At 44.1% G+C, this 26,485-nt stretch overlaps 1 protein-coding gene across 2 annotated transcripts in view; it reads left to right on the top strand.

The window, feature by feature from the left end:
* Positions 1–22,856, top strand: part of LOC141272060 (oocyte zinc finger protein XlCOF7.1-like) — a 58,943-nt gene extending 36,087 nt beyond the window's left edge. Inside the window, exons 1-7 of one of the 2 annotated variants that reach the window (XM_073682362.1) lie at positions 880–955; positions 1,615–1,763; positions 1,893–2,072; positions 2,155–2,278; positions 2,362–2,459; positions 3,553–3,643; positions 20,534–22,856. In XM_073682362.1, coding sequence (XP_073538463.1) covers positions 1,686–1,763; positions 1,893–2,072; positions 2,155–2,278; positions 2,362–2,459; positions 3,553–3,643; positions 20,534–21,789 — 1,827 coding nt within the window. In that variant the 5' untranslated portion in view covers positions 880–955; positions 1,615–1,685 and the 3' untranslated portion in view covers positions 21,790–22,856. Of the gene's footprint in view, positions 1–879; positions 956–1,614; positions 1,764–1,892; positions 2,073–2,154; positions 2,279–2,361; positions 2,460–3,552; positions 3,644–20,533 lie in introns of those variants that run through there. The other variant, XM_073682363.1, reaches the window with a different exon arrangement.
* Positions 22,857–26,485: the final 3,629 nt, after the last annotated feature.

The following is a 26,485-nucleotide window of genomic DNA, read 5'->3' as shown; positions in this document are numbered from 1 at the left end:
CTCTACTGATCGGTTTCCCTCTTACCAAACTTTCTCTTCTCCAATCCATCCTAAATGCAGCAGCCAGGGTCGTATTTCAGTCCAGCCGCTTCACCGATGCCTCCATTTTGTGTCAGTCATTGCACTGGTTGCCCATCTGCCACAGAGTACAATATAAACTTATCTCTCTCACCCACAAAGCTCTCCACAGTTCTGCACCACCATACATCTCCTCCCTCATTTCTGTCTACCACCCTACCTGTGCTCTCCGTTCTGCAACAGATCTAACACTAACATTCTCTATAATCCGAACCTCCCACTTCCGTCTCCAAGACTTCTCTCGTGTTGCGCCAGTTTTCTGGAATGCACTTCCCCGGATATTCCGATTAATACCTAGCCCCCACATTTTAAAGCGTGCTTCAAAAACACATCTCTTTAGACGCCTATCACCTCACGTCACTAATCTAACTCTCCCCTGTCCCCTCTAATTTTCCCTCAGAGTCTGCTCCCTCCTACTCATCTGTCTCCACATCCTCCATGCTCCCAATAGCACTTGGTAACTGCACTTAGACAGATACCGGCTGATGACCGGATCCTGCAGCTTTATATGAAAACCCCTATTTATTACACTGATGGCCGCACCGCACATGACGAGCACGTTCTACCTATTGTGCCCCCTATTTCCTTATAGATTGTAGCTTGTGAGCAGGACCCTCCCTCCTCCTCTCACTGCTGAGCTGTGCGTTACTTTGTGTTGTCTTTGATCTCTGTACATGTCCCCTTAATTGTACAGCGCTGCGGAATATGTTGGCGCCATAGAAATAACATTATTATTATCACACCCAGCACAGGAGAGTCCTGCAGACACTGAGGCCCCTGATCATGTGACCCCTGACTCCTCCCCTCCTGTGACCTCATCACAGGTCCTGTGCGCACAGAGCAGCCATATATCCAGTGTGCGGCTCTGCAGGTGGAGGTATGTGGAGATCCCCCATTACTATTAACCCCCTCAGTGCTGGGGACCTCTCTACTCTCCTTCCCATATAACTTACTGATGGAGGTTTCTTCTCTTTCTCTGGAGTCAGAGCTTCTGTTATCTCCCATAGACGATGAATAGAGAGAAGCGCACACGTCTCCTGGGAAACCTCTCTGCTTTTCTATATATCACTTGTTTCTTCAGGTGACATTTATAATTGCGGCTGTTATAATTAATGCCTCCTGTAAATCCCCCTCATGGCCGCTCCCCGGACCCTCCAGTGTCATCGCTCTTTGTATCTCTGCCCGTCTCCTCCATATTTCTGGAGTCCCTGTGACCTGAGCGGCTCCTGTAGTGATAATCTCCACCGCCCCCCGTGTAGACGGCAGATTCTGGGGGACGGACATAAAGCACATGGCGTTCAGGCCGCGCTCCATCTTTATGACACATATCCCGCTCTCAGCATCTTCATCATCCTCGACTTCTGGTGACAGTGACGGAGCTGCCTTCATACAATATTACATGTTACAGTCCATACAAGGAGAGAATTCAAAATCTACACGTGATATTTCCTCATATGTTTACTCCTATTTTATCCAGTAAGTGTAATATTACATGGGATCTTTATTTTGTTACATCGTCATCTTCTTCCCATTCAGGTCCCTACAATATCGGATCCTCTCAGTGGAGATCTTCTATATAAGAGAATTTTCCTGATTGACCATCAAGGATGGATAGAGACAGGGACAAGATGGCGGAGAGGATATTACACCTCACCCTAGAGATCCTTTTCCGGCTTACTGGAGAGGTGAGAGATTCTGATGACGTCACATTACATCATTCTTATCTATGGGAATAACAGATGGACAGAACTGGAGAGGTGAGGACTCTGGAAATGTCTGGAGTGAGATTTATTAATGTGTCTCTCCATAACCAGGATTACACAGTAGTGAAGAAGACCTCTAGTGAGCGCTGTCAGGCCCCTATGTCTGAGGGATGGGGAAGACCCCTGAGCCCAATCACGGGGCCTCCACCTCACCCCCTGATACATGAGGACATCAATGACCAGAAGATCCTAGAACTCACCTACAAGATGATTGAGCTGCTGACTGGAGAGGTGACACTGCTGGGAATGCTGGGACATTAAACAGTAACGCTATGAAGGGATCGGGGGATGATTGTATCATTGTATGTGTCAGGTTCCTATAAGGTGTCAGGATGTCACCGTCTATTTCTCCATGGAGGAGTGGGAGTATTTAGAAGGACACAAAGATCTGTACAAAGACGTCATGATAGAGGTTCCCCAGCCCCTCACATCAACAGGTAATAGACATTACTAAATGCACATGGCCTATAATTATCTGCATGTAAAGAATGAATTGAGCCCCTGTATGTGTTTCCTCCAGTTCTATCCAGTAAGAGGACAACACCAGAGAGATGTCCCCGTCCTCTTCTTCCACAGGACTGTAAACAAGAAAATCCCAATGTTCCTCAGGATCATCAGGTAGATGGAGAGAAAGTGTCATGAAATCTCCCCTATGATGTGTATAAGGCTGTGAAGGTCTTGTGCTCAGTTTTGTTTCATCCACCAGTATTATATTCTAAGTGGCCAATTTATTAGAGACATCGGTTCTTTCATAATTAGAGTTTCCGTATATGGAAATTAGACCAATGACCCCGGAGTGCTGTAGAATATGAAGTGACCATTTTTCAGCGTGAATCCACATTACAATGAAAAACAAGAGTGATCTGAGCGACCTTTAATGAGGTACAGTCATCGGTGCTAGGGTCAGCACCAGTATGTCAGAAACTGCCAACCTTGTACGTATAAATCTCACAATGTGTTAGGAGTATACAGTGAATGTTGTGATTGAGGAGGAACTTCCATTGAAACGGGATCATGTGGATGTTTATAACTTATGAAATAAGATATCAATAACTGTTCTTAAAAACCATGTGGTGCATAATTAATACAAATTGGAACTGATTCCATAATAGAATAGGAAATTTGAGTGAACTGATCATTTCAGTCTGGTTAAGATGGAGTAATGGTGCGGGGAATGTTTTCTGCTCACATCCTGTGTCCTCTGATACTCTTGTATGGATGTTTGGAAACTAGAGCTTACCTAAGCATTGTGGACGACCAAGTTCATCACTTTATGGCAGCTGTTTACCCTGTGGTAGAAGGACAATACCCCATGCCACAAGGTTTTGTAACAAAGTATCCTGTCTTCATTGGCAAAATTTCAACACCAAGTGTAATCGACAACAAGGCTGTTTAATGGAGGTTTAATGTTCTACTAGATGGGTGTATCTAATAATGTGGCCATTCAGTGTATGTTTTATACTTGGTGGAGATGACAGAATAAAGCTGATCATAGACATTAGATGTTGTCTGGATCTTCTCACAATTTTCTGGTTATGGACATTGCTGGTTAGAATTAGGAGCCGACAGGTTGGATTTATACAGGAGACCTGCAGCTATGTGATAACTATTGCTGTCATGTCATTTGTGGTCGTCTTGTTAATTTATAATATTTTCTATTCTTTCACACAACTTTTCCATCTGTCTGTGACTTTTACAATCTTTGTTTCAGGGTAAAGATATAACCCATATTAATACTACAGAGACATATGTGAGGGGTGATGAGCGTTGTAAAGAGGAGATTCCTACAGATAACCGCACAGGTGAGTAGTGACCACTAAATGCAGAGAAGTCACTGATTTTATTCACCCAGATACCGATACAATTATATGATGAATTTTTAGGGTGTATTACTCAGCATTTTCATACTTATTTTATTTTTACTGCATTGTTTTTGCAAAATTTGATTGGGCAAAATTGAAATGATGCTTTTCAGAATTAAAAGATAGAGATAATCTCCGTACGTTGTGTTCTGGATGTTTGGAATTATGATTGCTGCGTCCAATCACTGGTCACAGCAGCGATGCATTGGTCGCCGCTGAGGTTAGTGAGAGGCTGAAGTGGTCCCAATTATAAGGTGAGTATGCCTTATTATCTTATTGTACGCAGGGCCATAGTTTTTTCTAATTCATGAGATATAATAAATTTACTCCAAATCTCTTTACATTTATTTTACTCGAGCCTGAATTCAGGATACTAATTAGAAGACTCTGAGATAACAGCGGGATTCCTAGGGAAATCATTTAGGCTTATTGACTTAGATGAGACGCATTGGGCACTCGTCATGGTCACTTGACAGTCACTTGACAGCTCTTAAGGTGACTACTTTGAACAGGCTTCGAGCTAGCTATTCCATTTTTCAGATCCCAGGGGTTGCCCTGACCTCCACCCTTTAACTGCTGCACAGGGATCTGAACTTACACGGTTACGTCTAGGCTGAGGCCACGGAGTCTGCTGCTGTTCGATGGTGCAAGCTGGCAGGAAGAATTGTAAGTGAGCCACCTCAGAACCAGGAAGTATGGATAGATACAAAATCATGAGGTAGCAGAAATGGCATTATTGAAGGCAAACTGGAAAACAGGAATATCCACTGAGACACAGGATCTGTGATACACAACCAGAGCGATTTAGATATAACGAACTGTGGGAACTGATTCTCAGGAGCTTAAATAGTGAGCAGCCCAACCCAGGGCTGACAGCAGGTAGAAACACAAACTAATGCAATTTATCCCCAAAGCTTCTTCACTGGCCAGATCCACAAGTCCAAAGAGTACAACAGGACTATTGAATAGTCACCCTGCATTGGGCGATGATTAAAAAAGTAATGACAAGGACAGATTCACGGATGCCACAACCCCTGTCATCTTGAGCAATGGTGGGCCACCAGAAATGTGATTTTAAAATTCTTTTACAACTTAATGTCAACTTAGAGAAATGTCCCCAGGTGTTAAGTCGCACCTGGGGAGGTAAATCAAAGCCCTTGGTCTGCTTGTGTTGCTGTAATGCATTACATACAGATTACGTTGGTGCAGTGCTCAATCCGGTGGAAGGAACAAAAGCTTTAGATACTAAACGGCAACTGGAGCTGTTGAGTCCAAGAAGAAGCTGGAGGGTCAGAATACAAAGAGTGATGAGGGAAGGTTGAAAGAGTAGCACATCTATGCAGACTTAGTGATGGGACAGAGTATGTCACAGAGTCTTACATGGAATGGATAAATGGTACAACAGAGCCCAATGAAGTAGTAGAGCTAAGTATGGTTGGAGGCACAAGGAGAGATAAACAGAAGAGTTGAGCGAAGCTGTATAGTTGAATTGGTCTGAAGACTCTGGCGGTATAGCAGATTTGAATAGTATAGAAGAGCTAGGTTAGAGGCTAAGTTAAAATGAAAACATTAAAATTGGGATGAATTGGAGCCATTGGACGAAGATGCAATGTGCAGCTCCATACATTGTGTAGTGTCCACTTTTGGGTACTGCTGAACAACTCCTGCTCTCCTGTTCTATTGAATTGGAACTGTTCTGTAATGCCCAGCAGTCGGGCCCCCACCAATCTGATATTGATAGCCTTTCCCAAGGATAGTTCATCAACTGGACAACCCTTTCAAAGCACATTTTAGATGCATCCTTCAACTTAACCCCTTTACCCCCGAGGGTGGTTTGCACGTTAATGACCAGGCCAATTTTTACAATTCTGACCGCTGTCACTTTATGAGGTAATTACTCTGGAACGCTTCAACGGATCCCCCTGATTCTTAGATTGTTTTTTCGTGACATATTGTACTTCATGATTGTGGTAAAATTTCTTCAATATCACTTGCGTTTATTTGTGAAAAAAATGGAAATTTGGCGAAAATGTTGAATTTGCAATTTTCAAAATTTGAATTTTTATGCCCTTAAATCAGAGAGATATGTCACACAAAATAGTTGCGTTTGGAGAGCCCCTGTGTGCCTAAACACTGGAACTCCCCCACAAGTGACCCCATTTTGGAAACTAGACCCTCCAAGGCACCTATCTAGATGCATAGTGAGCACGTGGAACCCCCAGGTGCTTCACAAATTGATTCGTAAAAATGAAAAAGTGGAAAAAAAAACACTTTTTTATTTTTTCGGATTAATTTATGAAGCACCTGGGGGTTCCAAGAGCTCACTATGCATCTAGATAGGTGCCTTGGGGGGTCTAGTTTCCAAAATGGGGTCACTTGTGGGGGGGCTCCAATGTTTAGGCACACAGGGGCTCTCCAAAAGCGACATGGTGTCCGCTAACAAATTGAATGGAAAATCGGCTCAAATTGTTAGCGGACACCATGTTGCTTTTGGAGAGCCCCTGTGTGCCTAAACATTGTGACCCCATTTTGGAAACTAGACCCCTCAGGGAACTTATCTAGATGTGTGGTGAGCACTTTGAACCCTCAAGTGTTTTGCAAAGGTTTATGACGTAGAGCCGTGAAAGAAAAAAAATCAATTTTTTTCCACAAAAACGCTCTTTAAACTGCCATATTTGTATTTTCTCAAGGGTACTAGGAGAAATTGGACCCCAAAAGTTGTTGTGCAATTTCTCCTGAGTACTCTTATACCCCATGTGTTGGAGAAAACTACTGTTTGGGCGCATGTCAGGGCTCGGAAGGGAAGGAGTGACCCTTAGGAATGCAGACTTTGATGGAATGGTCTGCGGGCGTCATGTCACGTTCTCAGAGCCCCTGATGTGCCTAAACAGTGGAAATGCCCAACAAGTGCCCCGTTTTTGGAACGGATACCTGATTTGTCAATTTTATAATGTAGTGTTATACGCCAGTTGTGTAGGGCAACCTGACAAACACTACACAACTGAAGTATGACAACCTGACGAACACTACGTCAGCTGTGTAGTGTTCGTCAGGTTGTTATACGTCAGAAAGTAATTCAATAGTCCATGGAAGTATGGTACCTTTTTGAAGCAGTCTTTCATGCAGAGGCCAGGTTTGTCGGGGCAAGTGTCACATTGGTAAATGGTGTCCTTGCGTATTCCCCTTCGGTAACACACTCGGCACTTCTTTTGTGACTTACCTTTTTTTCCGCTGTGAGGGATCTGCCCCGGGAAATGCTGGCCCGGTACAATTCGAGGTCCTTCAGTTCCAGAAGTAGTGGGGCCCGCTCCGCCACCACTGCCAAATATCAGGGCCTTGATAACTGTCTCCTGGAAGTGAAGGTACGACGCAGAAGTCTGGCCTGCACATTTTGACAGAAGGAAAGCGTTGTGCGTTGCCATCTGAACAATGTGCACGGCCAGCTTCTTATACCATACCTTGGCCTTTCTCAAAGCACTGTACGGCAGGAGGACTTGATCGGAGAGATCAACTCCCCCCATGTACTTGTTGTACCCCACTGCACAGTCTGGTTTGGCGACCTGTGTAGTGGAACCTCTTACAGTGCTGAGGGTGCTGCCATCACCATGTATGGTGGTCAAGAGAAGGACATCCCTCTTGTCCTCGTACTTGACCACCAACAGGTGGTCGCTACATTGGGCTCTGCTCTCACCCCTTCTGAGCAGCTGCCCAATTAGCGTCTTTGGGAGGCCTTTCTGATTTTTGCGGACAGTACCGCAAGCTGCGGTATGTTGCGCAGAGAGGGACTTGAAGAGCGGGATACTTGTATAAAAGTTATCCACGTACAGGTGATAACCTTTATCCAGCAGTGGGTGCACCAAGTCCCACACAATTTTCCCACTCACTCCCAGACCAGGGGGGCATTCAGGGGCTTCAATCCGGGAGTCCTTCCCTTCATAAACTCTAAACTTGTGAGTGTACCCTGAGGTACTCTCACAAAGTTTATACAGCTTGATCCCGTACCTGGACCTTTTACTGGGCAAGTACTGCCGGAATCCAAGCCGCCCCTTAAAAGAAATTAAGGACTCATCCACGCAGATGTCCCTTTGGGGCACGTACACTTCACCAAACTTGTTGAAGTGCCCGATGACCGGCTTAACTTTGAAAAGACGATCAAAGTTCGGGTCATCCCGTGCAGGACACCTTGCATTATCTTGGTAATGCAAGAACTTGTGGATGGCCTCAAAACATGTCCGGGTTATGACCATTCGGAACACTGGAGTGTTATACAAAATGTCAACACTCCAGTATTGCCGAACCTCTGTTTTTTTCAGGATCCCCATATGAAGGACCAGGCCCCAAAACTTCATCATTTCTTCTGCGTCTACAGGAGACCAGTTAGAAAATGATGAAGAGGGGTTTTGTTCCAAAAATTGATGAGCATACAAATTAGTTTGGCCCACCATGAGGTTTATAAAATCCTCAGAGAAAAAGACTTTGAGAAAGTCTATTTCTGTGAGGCCGGTGGTGTCAAACTTGATTCCTGATTCCGCCACGAAATCAGGAATCAGTGGCTCAAAATTTTCGGGGGGCGAGGTCCATATGGGGTCAGTAGTGGGGGGCGCTGGAACATCTTCTCTCCTGCGACGACTGCGGGGCGGTCCAGCACCACTTGAGGAGGAAGAGGAGGACGATGAGGCGTCGGAAAAGTTAAAGAAATGTGGGATCCTCGCCCTCGCTGTCAGTCTCAGTGTTGGAGGCAACAATAGCGTATGCCTCCTCCGCTGAATAGCGAGTTCGGGATGAGCCGGACATTTTTTTTTTCGTGTATGTGGTGTGTGTGTGTCAGTGTGCTTGGTGTGAACTTTTTTTTTTCTGAAAAAAAAAAAGAGATAAAAAGGAACTACAGTAGGTGGTGCAAACAGCGAGCACGAGTGCGGATCGGTGAACTATGTCACCAATCAACTCTCGGCAGCTGCTGGGTGTGTGCGTGGATGTGGTGCAAAGGTGTGGGGGGGGGGAGAATTGACAGGGACAAGAAAAAGTCCTGAAAAGCAGCGAGCACGGACGTTGATCAGTGACGTAGACACTGCTCAGCGCTCGGCCGCTGCAGGACGAACGAAAAAAAAAACAACAACTGGGGGGGAGGAGGATTGCGGGTAAAAGGAGGGGGGGAGAGGGGTGGATGAGGGGAGAACAGAGATGGACTTACCAAAGTCTTCTCTGTTCTTTCAGCAGGATCAGCTGCAGGTTCTGGAAGAGGCTCTGGAGCAGGATCCGCAGCAGCAGGATAAGGAGCTGGAGACCCAGCAACCTGGAGACAGCAGCAGGACGCCGGAGCAGGAGACCCAGGACCCTGGAGACAGCAGCATGACGCCGGAGCAGGAGATGCAGGACCCTGGAGACAGCAGCATGACGCCGGAGCAGGAGATGCAGGACCCTGGAGACAGCAGCAGGACGCCGGAGCAGGAGATGCAGGACCCTGGAGACAGCAGCAGGACGCCGGAGCAGGAGATGCAGGACCCTGGAGACAGCAGCAGGACGCCGGAGCAGGAGATGCAGGACTCTGGAGATGCAGGACGCCGGAGCAGGAGATGTAGGACCCTGGAGACAGCAGCAGGACGCCAGAGCAGGAGATGCAGGACCCTGGAGACAGCAGCAGGACGCCCGAGTAGGAGATGCAGGACCCTGGAGACTGCAACAGGACGCTGGAGCAGGAGATGCAGGACCCTGGAGACCGCAACAGAATGCCGGAGCAGGAGTTCCAGGACCCTGGAGACTGCAGCAGGATGCCGGAGCAGCAGCAGCGACAGGAGCAGGTAGGAGAAAGGTCTTGTAGTGTAACAGAAGATTCTGTGGCACTACAAGGTCCAGCACAGCGCAGATCAGACATGACCGCTCTGTAGAAATCCTCACCAAGTGTGAGGATCTGCAGGGCGGTCACAGGGGGGTGACAGGCTGGTCACAGGCCGGTCACCACCCGGTCACCTCCCGGTCAGGTACTCTGATTGGTGCGATCGATGATTACATCGATCGCACCAATCAGAGATGGCTGGGGCCTGGGCAGCATCACTGGGGGTCACAGGGAGGTGACAGGCAGGTCACAAGCCTGTCACCGCCCTGTGACCGCCCTGTCACCGGTGTTCAGGTACTCTGATGGGAGCGATCGATGTCATCATCGATCGCTCCAATCAGAGCTGGCTGGAGCTTCTGTTACATCACAAGGGGTCATGGGGAGGTGACAGGCAGGTCCACAAGCCGGTCACCGCCCCGTTACCGCCCTGTTAGCGCGCGGTCCCGCTGTGATCGGTGCGATCGATTCAATCGGCGATTGCACCGATCCTAGCAGTTTGGGGAGAGGGCTGGAGTTACTAGGCGACAGCCTAGGATCGGTGCTCTTAGGAGCACCGATCCTAGGCTGCACATCACTGTTTCCGGCAATCTAATTGCCGGAAACAGTGAGAAATGCTGTGATTGGCTGTTCAGAATCACAGCGATCGTGGGTGGGAAGGGGCGGCGACACCCCCCGAGATACTGGCGCCATCTACCCTAAGGTAAGATGGCACCGAAATTTTAATGCTGTCACCGCGACTTCGGTCGCGGTGCCGCATTAAAGATAGGGCGTATTAATACGTATCTGGTCCATAAGGCCCAGGGCACAGATATAGGGCGTATTAGTACATGTCATAAAGGGGTTAATAATGACTAGGGTTTTAGGTTATTGTTAGGAGAAACTCTTGGACTTGCTTCTATCAGCTGTTTTCTTATATTACTAGACTCTTGCCAGATAGTATTGAAATTATCAGAAAAAGCCTCAGAAGTATTAACCTCTACAGGAAGAGTTTCAACCATGACGTTGTCATGAATCAGCTTAGAAGATTGTTCAGGTAATAAAGATCAGGGCTTTAGATATCTGAGCCACCAGAAATGACCACTTATTGATTTGTTTGATAACTTATGATGTAGTCTGGTATGTGCTGTGATATATTCTGTAGGATGGAGTGAATAATTCCATTTTAGTCAGCTGGGGTAAAGATGGTTCATACATTCAGTGGAAAAGCCCAGGTCTGTTTTAGGCAGCGCTTACACAATATCCTATCCAGTCTGAGAGAAAAGTCATGGCAGTCTACAGAGAATCAGGGGTTGGATAGTGAAGCATCAGTTTCTTCTAGATCTAACAGTTCTAGAAGAAATTGAGTTCTGATATCAGAATCGTTCCGCTGAGAATTTATCATCTGAACTCAGAGCAACAGTCTCCTTCTAAGTGTCCAGCCTGATGCAAAGATAGGATTTTTCTTTCTACACTATGTTTATGTCATTAACCCCTTTCCGACAACCAACGTACACTTACAGTTGCTGGGTGTGCATATATTGAGCAAGCCCAGGAACTGAGCCCACGCCATACACAGTGGATGCTGACTCTAATACAGCTCTATCAACGTAAAAATAAAAAAAATATGCGTTTCAGAAAAAGTTAAACTTCTTCAATATTTATAATTTTTTTTAAACCACTAAAATATAAGTTTTGTATAGCCATAATCATATTGATCTTAAAAACAATGTGGTTTTTACAGCTCATTGAATGCCGTATCAAAAATACAACCGTTTTTTTTTTTTTTTTTTTACCATTTTTCCATTCTTGGAATTTTGTTCCCAGGTTTCCAGCACATATACGGTAAAGTAATAATAATTATGGTAAACATATACAAAACTATTAAGTCATAAATAAAGAAGTTATGGCTCTTTTAAGAAAGACAAGATAAAACATGAAATGGAAAAATTAAAATTGGCCTTGTCTCGAAGAGGTTAATGATTTCCAGAGATAACCGCTCTGCAGACTCATGAGGGAGAGTGAATGTCCACATCTGAGGATCCTCCTGCAACAAAGAAATGCTAAGTGTTGTTGTTCAAAGGCAGAAGACGATAGTTGAAATAACCTTAACAATGTAGACGGAAATGTAAAAATGTCTTGGTAGTCTCCAGAAAGTTGATTAGATAAATTTATCCTCAGACTTAGATACAGGAGTCAAAGCTTCAGCATTAAAAGGAAATTACCAAAGTCTGAATTTGTTTGGTCAATTCATTCTACAAATGCTATTTACCTTTGTGGATTGCATGGCCAACTGTGTTCACAGACAATGATTTCTGGAAGTATTCCTGAGCCATGATTTGTTTCGATTGAATCATGTCTGTTTTTAATGCAGTGCCACCATAAGGTCCATAGAGCATGAGAATCCCAATACTGACCATTGGCATTGTTCTCTGCGTGAATAGATTTCTCTAGGATACCTAATTTTTTGATGATATTATGTATTGTAGATGGTGGAATATTCAAAGTCTTTGCAATTTTACATTAAGGAACATTTTTTCTGAAATTGTTCCATAATTTGTAGACGCAGTTGATCACAGATTGTTGAACTTCTGACCATCTTTGCTTCTGAGAGACTCTGCCCCTCTAGTATGATCTTTTTATATACAATCATGTGACTTTGTAGAATATTGACCCTCAATCTGTTTTTCATTAGTAGCACTTACTGGCAATATGATTCCCCGAGTCAGTATGTGTGTGCAGATACCAAAATGTATAGTTTATTTTTTTTATTTAAGTGTTGACAAAAAAATTCAGAAATTTGTATGAAAAAAAAAAGTTTTTGCTTTTGTCGCCATTTTCCAAAGTTTGTATCGTTTCTATTTTTTGGGATCTGGGGCTGGGTGAGGGTTTATTTTTTGTGCCCTGTGTGGGCAAGAATTATAGAAACATAGAAAGGCAATGTTGAAAGGGATCACCAGGGTCATCTGGTTCAACCCCCTGCTCAATACAGGATCCATTAAACCCTCTCAGGCAGATGTCTGTCCAGCCTCTGTTTCAAGGCTTCCATTGGAGGAGAACTCACCTCTAGAGATGAGCGGACTTGTTCGGAAAACGTTCGCCAATCTCAAAGTCGGCCCAAACATTGCACATTCGGATTCGTGATTCGACCCCCGAGCATTTTTACTCAAAATCGTCAAATTTGGCCAATGTTCGGTAAATTATTGCGTTTCCACTATTGCTTTTGTTAGGACTTTGGCTAGGATAGTGGTGCTGTATGATGAGCGGGGGAACACGTGTTTGATGAGGGGAGGGGGTGGGGAGAGGTTAGAGGAGCGGCGGGCTGTTATTCTTAATTTTTTTTTCTTAACTTAATGTGTGGAGATTCCGGCAGCCAATCAGCATGCAGAAAGCATTCAGACACAAAGGGCTTGTGTTATTGGCTGCAAGTCACATGTCCCTCTCCATATAAAGAGCGGACATGTTGTTTTGGCGCCATTTTGTCAGTGTAACAGCGCAGAGAGGCTGCTACCAGATAGTCAGATAGTTAGCTAGGCGCTTGATTGTCAGTCAGCTAGTTCAATAGATCCTGTGTGGCTGTGAAATCGCCCTTCCAGCAGATCAATCCTTTTACTAATTATGTGGTTCAGAGACACCAGGCCACATTTCAGCATATAACTGTTTTGTGCTGCTAATATTGTGCTCCAGCCAGGAGTCCACATTTGAAAATATAAATTCTTTGTGCTAATAGCATGGTCCTGAAACAAGGCCACATTTCAGTATATAAATATTTGGTGATACTGTTTTTTCTCCAGCCAATAATCCACATTTCTGAATATAAATTGTTTGTGCTAATAGCGTGCTCCAGAAAGCAGGCCACATTTCAGTATATAAATATTTTGTGCTACTAGCTTGCTCCAGCTTGGAGTCCACATTTCTGAATCTAAATTGTTTGTGCTAATAGCATGCTCCAGAAATTAGGCCACATTTCAGTATATAAATATTTGGCGCTACTAATTTTTCTCCAGCCAGGAGTCGAGATTTCTGAATCTAAATCTTTTGTGCTAATTGCGTGCTCCAGAAAGCAGGCCACATTTCAGTATATAAATTCTTTATGCTAATTGTGTGTTTCAGCCAGCAGTTCACCTTTTAGCATCTAAATCCTTTGTGCTTAATGTGTGGTCCAGCAAGGAGTCTACATTTCAGCCTGGGACAAGGCCTAGGACAGGGGGGGAAAGCATTTAGAAAAATGTACTCTTGTAACGTGGATCTAACAGAGTGGCAAACCAGTAGGCAGCACTATTTCTAATCCTAACAATGCGGGCAACAATCATGTTGCAGATAGTCGCTTTCATGAGGTGCAAGTCCATGGTGTGTTGGTGGCAGGGTAACACTCAAGCTTGCTTCCTCTGTCCCTTCCCGCCAACCACGAACAACAGACAGGAGATCATTATCCTCTTCGTCTCCTGAGTGTTGTGTGCCCATCATCTCTTCCTTCTCTATTTGTTCCTCGGCTCCCGCACCTTCACTAAAAGTTTGTCTGGTACCATAAGCCCTCCTCGATTTCTGTAATCCACCCTTCCTTGGCACCCGCCTGTGCAACGACAGTCGAGAACTTAGAGATGTTATCCCTTCCGCATCCTCTTCTGCTTCCTCCTCTTCCTCTGGGACAACCACGTCCTCCCTCAGACTATTCAAAGTGTGCTCCCGCATGTAGATGAACGGAATAGTGGTGCCATTTCGAAACTGTGCAGAAGGATGCAGAAGTCCTTCATCTGTGCCCACTCTGCAAGCGTAACTTGCGCCACGTCTGTACTGCATTGGCCCAGGCTATGCAAAATGACATACTGCACCAAGGCTCGTCGCTGCTGCCACAGTCACTGCAACATTTGCAGAGTGGAATTCCACCGTGTCTGCACATCACAAATCAACCGGTTAACTGGTAGGCCGAAAGACCTCTGTAGCAATGCAAGTCGATGACCCCCGAGGTGCGAATGTCGGAAGTGAGCACACAGTGACCGTGCTTTCTGAAGCAGCGCATCCAGGCCGGTATAGTGATGGAGAAATTGCTGCACAACCAGGTTGAGGATTTGAGCCATGCAAGTCACGTGTGTGAGGTTGCCCCAGCGTATTTCCGCCACCAGATTCACATTGTATTGCATACAGCCATCCCTGTCTTCAGGTTCAGTGGAGACAGCCATTGCTCACACTCGGCCTGGATAGCTGTCCTCAACTCTTGAGGTGTGTGACTGCGATCTCCAAGGCATATTAATTTAAGTGCTATTGCACTGTTGGAACGCATGTCTCATTAACAGAGAGGTTGAGGCCGCAGGTGGAGGCTTTAGAGTAGGTGGAGGAGGCAGAAGCAGTGAAGGAAGTGTTAGATACAGAGGTTTCTCCCTCCAGCCTTGGAGATTCCAAGACTTGGTGTCTAGTAACACCTTGGTGTCTAGTGGTTTAGTTCACCATCCTTTTGTGTAGTGGTTTAGTTCTCCATCTTCTGGTGTGTAGTGGTTTAGGTCTCCAACCCTAGGTGTTTAGTAGTTTAGTTACCAACCCCTGTTGTCTAGTAGTTTAGCTCTCCATCTTCTGGTGTGTAGTGGTTTAGCTCTCCATCCCCATGCGCCCTGCAAGCCTTGTGGTTTCCAAGACTTGTGAAGCAGCCCCTTGCCCGCCTGCCCCCACAGCCACCAGAGTCACCCAGTGCCCAGTCAGCGAGATGTAACACCCTGGCCATGTTTGCTCGGTCAGGTGTCAGTGGTGAAATGCACCGTCAGACATAGATTTTTTTAAGGAACAGGTGATGTTATCAGTGACATACCGGTGAAGTGCAGGCACAGCTTTCTTAGTGAAGTAATGGCAACTGGGCAACTGGTACTGAGGGACTTCGACGATCATCAGCTTTCGGAAACCGTCTGTATCTACCAGGCGGAAAGGAAGCATTTCCGTGGCCAACAGATTGGAGATGGTGAAGTTCAAGCTCTTAGCTTTGGCATGTTTAGGAGGAAACAATCTTTTATGTGACCACAACTGCGGGACTGAGGGCTGGTTGCTGTGCTGACAGAGGGTGGGTGGAGTAGCATGAACATGACAATCTGCTGGACTGTGAGTGAGGTGCAGGTGGAGATGGTATGGTGGATTGAGAAAGATGTGATGTGCTCGTTGTCTGAGATAGGTCAAAAACAGCAGGCATGTCCACTTCCGTAACAGCTGACAGGCTGTCACTCACCCCTACTGTAGCGGGTAAATAAATGAAGGTTCTGTGGCCAGAGACCTTTGTTAGAACACTTGCCACGATGATGGAGGAGGAATAAGCAGCACTTGCTGTTGATGGGGCGGCCGGTGGTTGGAGAGGCCCACTAGTCTGCATTTTAGCGTAGTGAGATTCCCAGTCGAATGCATGTTGATCGTGCATGTGCTGGTTCATGCATATAGTAGTGAAATTATTGGAATTTTTGCCTCTGTTGAGTCATCTTTTACACAGTTGGCAGATAACGTGAGTTGGCTCATCCTTTGCGGTCTCAAAAAAGGCCCAGGCTAGGCAACTCTTGCCGCCCCTGTGTACTGCCGACCCGTGACCGCTGCTGGCCACAGCCAGAGTTGTGGCTGAGGATGCAGTACTTGTCGTGGTTGCATCATTCAGTATCTGTGCGGGAAGCCACAATTTAACCTCGTCGACTTCCTCCTCCTCTGCTGCATGCCTCTGGGTTCACACCAAGTGGGATCTACAACCTCATCGTCATCCTCTGTGTTCTCCCACTCCTCGCCTTGAGGGTCACAATCCTCCTCTTCCTGCCCTGACAACACAGTACCGTCCGCGTGTGCCTCAGGGATTTGAGTCTCGTCAAGATCACCTCCACCCCCGGGGGTTAACCTTTGGTGATGAGAGTCTGGATTCTGCTCGGACCCTACTTAGTCCGGCCCGGGATCCAAATGAAAAAAATTTTCAGGCCTCGGTGAAGAGGCTTTCCTCCTCTTGACTCTGTAAATCTTTGGAGCAGACCTCTGATGCCCATGGAATACAATATGTGAACAGCTCTGCAGACTCACCCATCTGTGGTTCCCCACAGTCAGTTAGGCAGTTGGAGAGATATGGGGAAACATAGGTAATTGGGGTGCCACCTCTGAGTGTGTGATGTTGAGGTGGAGGAAGAGGAGGAGAGGCCGCTTGATGCAACGCTTGCCATCCACTGGAGCACATGCTCTTTCTGGCCCTCATCTACAAGGCGTACCGCTGTGCGGCTGCCAAAGAAAGGGAGTCGAGTAGCCTGTCCTGTTACAGGAGTTGTCAAAATGCTGCACAATTATCATAGAATCATAGAATGGTAGAGTTCGAAGGGACCTCCTGGGTCATCTGGTCCAACCCCCTGCTCAAAGCAGGATTCACTAAATCATCTCAGACAGATGTCTGTCCAGCCTCTGTTTGAAGACGTCTATTGAATGAGAACTCACCACCTCTCGTGGCAGCCTGTTCCACTCATTGATCACCCTAACTGTCAAAAAGTTTTTTCTAATATCTAATCTGTGTCTCCTCCCATTCAGTTTCATCCCATTGCTTCTAGTCACTTACTTAATTACTTACTGCAGCAAAACAAACATATTTTTCATCTCTCATATCATCCCTGTCTCACAACCTTAAACAGGTATTCAGTACTTTCAGTTCTCTCCTTCGTCCCCCAGCTTCCCCTCCCTCTACTCTCATCTCAGCTGAAGACTTTGCCTCATTCTTCAAGCAGAAGATTGACATTCTAATGCAAAGCTTTTGCCTGAAGTCCCCACAGCCCCTCCTCATAACTACTCAACTTTCCTCCAAAATCAGCCTTTCCTCTTTACTCTATAAACCACATCTCACCACCTGTAAACTTGACCCAATCCTGTCCCACCTTATTCCAAACCTTACCACAGCCTTCATCCGAACCCTAACCCACCTCTTCAACCAGTTATTAACAGCCAGTGTCTTCCCCTCATGCTTCAAACATACTTAGTTCGATCACACCCATCCTCCATAAACCCTCCCTTAATCCATGCTCTGTGTCTAGCAATCAGCCCATATCACTTCTCCCCTATGCCTTAAAACTACTGGAACAGCACATCCATTTTGAACTGTCCTCCCACCACTCCTCCTGCTCCTTCTTTGACCGCTTACTATCTGGCTTCCGACTGCAACATTCCACTGAAACTGCCCAGATTAAATTCACCAATGACCTACTAACCGCCAAGTCCAAGCGACACTGCTTTATCCTTCTCATGGAGGACCTGTCCTCTGCCTTTGACACAGTGGACCATTCCCTCTTACTACAGACTCTCTCATCTCTTGGCATCACAGACTTGGCCCTATCTTGGATCTCCTCATACCTAACAGACCTGACATTCAGTTTCTCCCAGTCACACACTACCTCTTCATCTCGCCCCCTATCTGTCGGTGTCCCCCAAGGACCAGTTATAGCACCCCTGCTCTTCTCCATCTACACCTTCGGCCTGGGACAGCTCATAGAGTCTAACGGCTTTCACTATCACCTCTATGCTGATGACACACAGGTTTACCTTTCTGGAGCTGATATCACCTCCTTACAAACCAGAATCCCACAATATCTGTCCGCTATTTCATCATTCTTCTCTGCTAGATTTCTAAAACTTAACATGGATAAAACCAAATTCATTATCTTTCCACCATCTTATTCAACTGCACCAACTGACCTATCCATCAAAGTCAATGGCTGCCCACTCTCCCCAGTCCAGTAAGCTTGACTCTGATCTCTCCATCAAACCTGAGATCAAAGCCCTTTCCACTTCCTGCCGACTCCAACTCCAAAATATCTCCCGGATCCGCACATTCCTCAATCATGAATCTGCAAAAAACACTAGTGCATGCCCTCATCTCCCTCCTCAACTACTGCAACCTCCTGCTCTGTGGTCTCCTTTCTAACACTCTCGCACCCCTCCAATCTATCCTAAACTCTGCTGGCCGTCTAATCCACCTGTCACCCAACTATTCCCCAGCTTCTCCCCTCTGTCAATCCCTGCACTGGCTCCCCATTGCCCAGAGACTCCAGTTCAAAACCCTAACTTTGGCATACAAAGCCATCCAAAACCTGTTTCCTCCATACATCTGTGACCTATTCTCCCAATACTTACCTGCACGCAACCTCCAATCCTCTCAAGATTTCCTTCTCTACTCCCCTCTTGTCTCCCACAATAGCATACAAGATTTCTCCCATGCATCTCCCCTACTCTGGAACTCTCTACCCCAACATATCAGACTCTCGCCTACCGTGGAAACATTCAAAAGGAACCTGAAGACCTACCTCTTTCTACAAGCGTACAACCTGCAGTAACCCTCACTCCACCATACCGCTACATGACCATCTCTAGCCTCACCTACTGTATCCTCATCCATCCCTAGTAGATTGTGAGCCCTCGCGAGCAGGTTCCTCTCTCCTGTACAAGTTGGTGACTCATTTGTTGTTTGCTATGTATACCCCTTTACACATGTAAAGCGCCAAGGAATAAATGGCGCTATAATAATAAATAATAATAATTATACTATTTGTACACGGGGTCAATTGATGCCACTTTTCCTGGTGTCTGCCCCTAATTTGAGGGCAGCTTTTGGGCCTCCCTGAAGGTGTTGACTATGCGATTGGTTGTGCATCTCATTGAATTCAATGGGGTTTGGATATGTTCTTCGAACCATCCGGCGAACATCGGGACGATCGCCGATCAGAACGAACCGAACCTTGAAAAAGGTTTGCTCTACTCTACTCAACACCTCTCTTGGCAGCCTTTTCCTTTAGTTAATCGCCCTCACTGTCAAAAAGTTTTTTTCTAATATCTAATCTGAATCTTCTCCATTCAGTTTCATCCCATTGCTTCTAGTCTTTCTTCTACAGTGTGACAGCCCTTGAGATATTTGTAGACAGCTATTAAGTCTCCTCTCAGTCTTCTCTTTTGCAAGCTAAACATTCCCAAATCCTCTAACCGTTCCCCATAGGACATTGTTTGCAGACAGGTCACCATTCTGGTTGCTCTTCTCTGAACTTGCTCCAGTTTCTTCATGTCTTTTATAAAATGTGGTGCCCAGAACTGGACAAAGTATTCCAGATGAGGTCTGACAAAAGAGGAGTAGCAAGGGATAATTACTTCATGTGATGTAGACTGTATGATTCTGTTAATGCAACCCAGAATTGTGTTTGCCTTTTTTGCTGCTACATCACAATGTTGACACATGTGCAGTCTGTGATCTATTAGTATACCCAAGTCATTTGCACATGTGCTGTTGCTTTGCCCTATTCCTCCCAATTTGTATATGCTTTTTTCATTTTTCTTGCCTAGATGTAGGACTTTGCATTTCTCTCTGTTAAAAACCATTCTCATAGTTGCTGCCCACAGTTCCAGTTTGTTTATATCTTTTTGAATCCTATCTCTTTTCTCTAGTATTAGCTATCCCTCCTAGCTTTATGTCATCAGCAAATTTAATCAGTTTAACCTCAATTCCTTCATCTAAATCATTGATAAAGATGTTGAACAACACAGGGCCCAGGACAGAGCCATGTGGTACCCCACTTGATACATTCTTCCAACTAGATGTGCAACCATTTATGACCACTCTTTGAGTCCGATCATTTATGAATCCACCTAACAGTTGCCTGTCCATTCTATAGTTGGTCATTTTTTCAATAAGGATAGTATGAGATACTTTGTGAAATACTTTTCTGAAGTCAAGATATACTTTATCCGCCTCATTTCCCTGATCCAGAGTGTGCAAAGCAGTCATCAAAGCAAAAGGTGGCTACTTTGAAGAACCTAGAATATAAGACATATTTTCAGTTGTTTCACACTTTTTTGTTAAGTATATAATTCCACATGTGTTAATGCATAGTTCTGATGCCTTCAGTGTGAATGTCAATTTTCATAGTCATGAAAATACAGAAAAATCTTTAAATGAGAAGGTGTGTCCAAACTTTTGGTCTGTACTGTACATTAAAACTAATATGCCTAAAAGGCACTGTTATGAATAATATCAGTTGTTTCATTTTTGGCAGATGACTGTACCAGGAGCTCAAAGGAACATATGATATTTTCAGATGTTAAAGTAGATGACCGTAGTATCACACCAGATACATATGAAGAGTACGACATTATCCAAGATATACCTCCAGCCTTTCACAACAAAGATATATCATCTGATCCCTTTCAACAGGTTCTTTCTATTGATTTATCACAGACTTTTAAACAAAATAAAAATATCCAAAGGGATGGTAACCATCAAAGAGTTCACGCAAGAAAGAAGACACTTTTATGTTCAGAATGTGGTAAACTTTTTACAGACAAAACAAATCTTGTTATACATCAGAGAATTCACACAGGGGAGAAGCCATTTTCATGTTCAGAATGTGGGAAATGTTTTAATAAGAAAGCATATCTTGTGACACATCTGAGAATTCACACAGGGGAAAAGCCATTTTCATGTTCAGAATGCGGTAAATGTTTTAGAGACAAAACAACTTTTGTTAGACATCAAAAAACTCACACAGGGGAGAAGCCATTTTCATGTTCAGAATGTGGGAAATGTTTTAGAGACAAAACGGCTTTTGTTACACATCAAAGAATTCACACAGGGGAAAAGCCATTTCCATGTTCAGAATGTGGGAAATGTTTTACAGACAAAACAGCTTTTGTTAGACATAAAAAAACTCACACAGGGGAGAAGCCATTTTCATGTTCAGAATGTGGCAAATGTTTTAATAATAAAACATATCTTGTTACACATCGGAGAATTCACACAGGGGAAAAGCCATTTTCATGTTCAGAATGTGGAAAATGTTTTAATAAGCAAACATATCTTGTTGAACATCAGAGAATTCACACAGGGCAAAAGCCATTTGTATGTTTAGAATGTGGGAAATGTTTTAATCAGAAATCGCATCTTGTTGAACATCAGAGAATTCACACAGGGCACAAGCCATTTTTATGTTTAGAATGTGGGAAATGTTTTAATAAGAAAAATAATCTTGTTTCACATAAGAGAATTCACACAGGGGAGAAGCCATTTTCATGTTCAGAATGTGGGAAATGTTTTGCAGACAAATCAACTTTTGTTAGACATCAAAGAATCCACACAGGAGAGAAATTATTTTCATGTCCAGAATGTGGGAAATGTTGTTCTCAGAAATATGATCTTGCTAAACATAAGAAAACTCACACAAGGGAGAAGCAATTATTATCATGTTCAGTGTGTGGGAAATGTTTTTTACAGAAAATAAATCTTGTTACACATCTGAGAATTCACACAGGTTAAAATGAATGTTCATATACAGAATGTAGGAAATATTTTCCAAACAAATCAAATCTTGTTAAACATCGGAGAAATCACACAGCGGAGAAGCCATTTTCATGTTCCCAATGTGGTAAATATCTTACATCTAAATCAGATCTTCGACATCAGATTATTCACACGCGAGAAAAATTATTTTCATGTTTAGAATTTGGAAAATGTTTTAACAAAAAATCTATTTTTGTTGCACATCAGAGCACTCACATAGGGAAGTAGCCTTATTTTTTCTTTTCTTTTTATTACTCTTGACAAATTGTACAAGGTACAAACATCAGTTACAATGAAAGTAAAGTCATATGTCATAGATGAGGAGTAGAAAGCAACTTAAAGGGGTTGTCCACTACTTGGACAACCCCTTCTTGATTTAAATGTTTGGCTCTGTTAAAATAAAAAAACTATGCTCACCTCCCATGCTGGCGCCGTTCTAGTAGCGTCACCACTCGAGGTCCCGAGGCTATCGTGCGGTTGTTGTAACATATGACCACGGCGCCCAATCGGTGCCGGCGTCACTTTCCTCTCCTTCAGACAAATCGTACATGAAGAGGAAGTCCGGGCTGCAGCTGATCTCTGACTTTTTCTTCATGTTCAATTCGACAAGAGGACGGGTCCGTGAGAGGGGCGCTGATTGGGCTCTGGCGTCATGTGTCACAAAAACAGCACTGGAGCCCGGGAAGAGTGAGTGCCGACACCGCCGGAACGGTGCCAGCACAGAAAATGAGTATAAGCTTTTTTATTTCATCGGGGCCAAGCGTGGGGTATGAGAAATAGTTGTCCAATTAGTGACAACTTCTTTAAAGCATTATTTGATGATTCAGGAATATATTAAATTATCAATAAGCATTTGTCATCAAAAAGCAAATAGAATCTAAAGAACTCACCCATACACTAAATGGGCAACTTGATAGAGACACCGTTGTTGTTTTTGGCTGCAATTTTCCACAGAATGATTCTTAATGGGGTTTTCGGATTCATAAAGCCTGTTTCTGAGCTGCAGTATGTTTTAAATAAAATAAAACTATCCTTTACTCACAGTCCCTTGGTCCATCGCTGAGTCCCTGCCACTGTTCTTTTTGCTGTAATGTGTCTTCCAAGCAAAGTTGACAAAATGGGTGATGATATAAGGGTGTCAGTCTCAGAAATGGCAATCCTAGTGTATGCTGCACTTCCCAATCACAGAGAGAACAGCCCAGCTAAGATAATGTAGGTGCAGTAAGGGCTCATTCAGACATCTATATTTTGTATACGAGTGCTCTCCGTAGTTTTCACGGATAGCACTCGTACCTACAATAGTGGATGAGACTGTTTACATGTCCTTGATTTTTCATAGAACGAGCAGTTTGCTCAAAAGATGTCTATGGGTCTGTAAATAAAAAAATCGGTCAGCATTCAGATGCCATCCGAGTGTGGTCCGATTTTCATTGAATGTTAGATAGGAGAAGGTAGAGAAACTTTTTTTTTTCACATACGAGAAAAACAAAAGAAACTCGGACCAAACTCTGATAAAACTCTGATGAAATTCTGACCGAAATCACTGATGAAACTCGGTCAGTTTTACTTGTATCTGAAAAAAACTGACATGTGAATGAGCCCTTAGCCTGTTGGAGATTATAGTAGATTCTATAATTAGGAAGAAGGACAGACTAGTTTGTCACCAATAGCGCCTCAATGGTTTCCTGTCTCCCTAGTGCCAGGGACCAGCATGCGGTGGAACGGGTTGATAAATTACTGCAGTGGCTGGTGAAGATCTAAGTGTCATGGTCAACATGGGAATCAATGACAGAATAAGTGATAGATAGATGATCCTTAAAATTGATTTAAAGTTTTAAACTGCAAGCTGAAGGAAAGGACCTCCAAAGTAGTATTCCCTGAAAAGTTGCCTGTGCCATACATAGAACTTTACTGAACTATTTTGACATCCTCTTGCATCTGGCTTCTCTGGAGTCTCCTTGGCTTAATAGGCAGCGACATCATGACTTTGAAACCTTGCCAGTGCAGGATTCGCTAAAGATACTGGAAGCAGGAAGATGCCAAAATGTCTCACAGAAGACCGCATCAGTGACGTGATCAAAGAAGTTGACTGGAGCTTGACTTTGATGTTTATGACTTTTTAAAAATGTCTTTTACGTATGTTTATTATGCTCAGTACTCTGGATTGATCTTAGTAATGTACATTTGATTCTGGAGAAAAGTGACTCTTTTGAAATTCAAATTTGCCAGCTTTACAGAACTTTAACCCCTTTACCCCTGAAGGTGGTTTTCACGTTAATGACCACGAATTAAGAATATGAGATATTCTTATTCTGTATTGTTTGTATAAGTCCCGCCTAAAATTGTAAAGTGCTGCGGAATATGTTGGCGCTATAAAAATAAAAATTATTATTATTATTCCCTTGGCTGGTTATTAAAAATAGGGTGGACCCAACATCGTTTTTTGTATTTATTTATTAATTAACAAGTACAGTAAAATACACATGCTCCACTTGGACCTCCGCCTCCTGGTTCAAGATTATTATTATTTTTTTTATTCTATGCTATTTTAAGTCATTTCCCTATCCACATTTGTTTGCAGTGTAATTGTCTTGCTCTTACCCCCATTTTGGTTCCTTTTTCAGCCTCCTAGGCCTTACCATGACCATTTTACAGTACCAAATTTCAGGTCCCCATTGACTTATATGTGGTTCGGGTCCAGGGTCAAGTTTGGGTCAACTTCTGGTACCCGAACCAAACTTTGGATTGCAGTTTGTCCGAACCTGACGACCCCAAACTTTCACAGGTCCACTCCTCCCTATTCAATTCACCTGAAGGTTATTTGGAAAATGTTGTGATTCTGTTGTGCTTAACCAACAAATGCTACATTAAAATTACATTTTGTGCTCTTCTGTGGGTAGATTTATGGTAAAATATATCTGTATGATATACTGATTTAATCGCGTACTCAGGAGGAGCATTCTGAGCATGTCAGACTAGTTCTCCAAGTTCTATGTGACAACCATTTATTAGCTTAACTGGAGAAATGTCAGTTTGAAGTTTAGCAGGTCCAGTTCTTAGGACATTTAGTTTCTGCACCAGGGTTTTGCATGGATCCCATTAAGATTCAGGCTGTCCTGGATTGGGTTCAATGGGGTAACCTGAAAGCATTACAGAGATTTCTTGGCTTTGCAAGTTTTTACCAGAAGTTTAAGAACTTTTTGGTTATAGCCAAGCCATTATCTGACATGCCAAAGAAGGAAACTGATTTTTTTCCTTGGTCACCAGAGGCAGTAAATGCTTTTTCTGCTCTCAAGACAGCTTTCTCAAAAGCTCCTGTTTTTAGCCAACCCAAGGTCGATCTACCTTTCTTTTTCAAGGTCGAAGCTTCCACTATTGGGATGGGGGCTGTTCTTTCAAAGAAAAAAGTGGGTATTTACATCCTTGTGTTTTTTTCCCAGAAAATTAAAAGAGCCTTTGCGGAATGGAGACATTGGTTGGAGGGGGCAAGACATAAGGTGACTCTCTTTACCGTTTATAAGAACCTGTTGTATATTGATGCTTAACCTGTTTGAATTTGTCTTTACTCATCTCCCTGGATCTAAGAATGACAAGGCTGATGTCTTGTCCTGTAGCTTTGTCCCAGAGTTGAGGGATGAAAATACAGTGAAGATCTTAGAGAGGGAGTAGTGGTTGGTACTTTGGGGGGAGATCTCAGGCAGCGCATTCAGGATGCCAAGGACAGTGCGCTGGAAGGTTTACCTGTGAACAAACTTCATTTTGATGGCAGAATGCTTGTAAGCATATTTAAGAGTATGTTTGTAAATGCACAGACTGTGCCAAGGCTAAAGCCTCTCGGTAAGCCCCAGCGCGTTATCTCTTGCTTAACCATGTTCTGTCGCAACCCTGGACCCGTTTGTCATGGACTTTGTCACCGATTTGCCTAACTCTGGTTGTAATACAATCGTGTGGGTGGTGGTGGTCCGTTTTAGCAAAATGGTTAATTTGGTCCCACTTCAAAAGTTGCCCACTGCTTACCGCTTAGCAAGTTTGTTCATTTCTCAAATCATTAAATTGCATGATGTTCCCACAAACATTATTTGGCTAATGGACAAACAGAAAGGATGAACCAGGAGGTAGAACAGTATTTGAGATATTTTGATTCCTCTAAACAGGAAGACTTGGTGGAGTTTTTGACGTCCTGTGCGTGAGTCGGCGCTATGATAGCGCGTTGGTCCGCCCAAGCCATGCCAGTGGAGTCGTCAGGATCCTGGATTAGGTGAGTAAACAATGTTTTTTTATTTTAATTAAAACTTGTGGGGGCATCATAAACAATGGGGAACCCTTATAACGTGTGGGGGTCTGGGCCTCATACATTATAGGGGCTACTGTGGGGGCCCATATAAAAATGTGGGGCCATAATACAATTTGGGGGCTAAAGTGGGGACCATTATACAGGAGAGGAGCCAATGTGGGGGGCTTTATACAGTGTGGGAGCTAATGTTGGGCCCATCATACAGTACAGGGACTAATGTAGGGCCATTATACAGTATAGGGGCTAATGTGTTGCCCATTATACAGTATAGGAGCTAATATGTTGCCCATTATACAGTATAAGAGCTAAAGTGGGGCCCATTATACAGTATATGAACTTATGTGGGGCCCATTATACAGTATAGGAGCTAATGCGGGG

Source organism: Phyllobates terribilis, unplaced genomic scaffold (assembly GCF_046119375.1).
Source record: "Phyllobates terribilis strain yellow unplaced genomic scaffold, ASM4611937v1 Scaffold_5__5_contigs__length_657084704, whole genome shotgun sequence".
NCBI lineage: Eukaryota > Metazoa > Chordata > Amphibia > Anura > Dendrobatidae > Phyllobates > Phyllobates terribilis.
The sequence above is the reverse complement of the archived record's forward strand: the minus strand, read 5'-3'. Positions and strand labels throughout refer to the sequence as shown.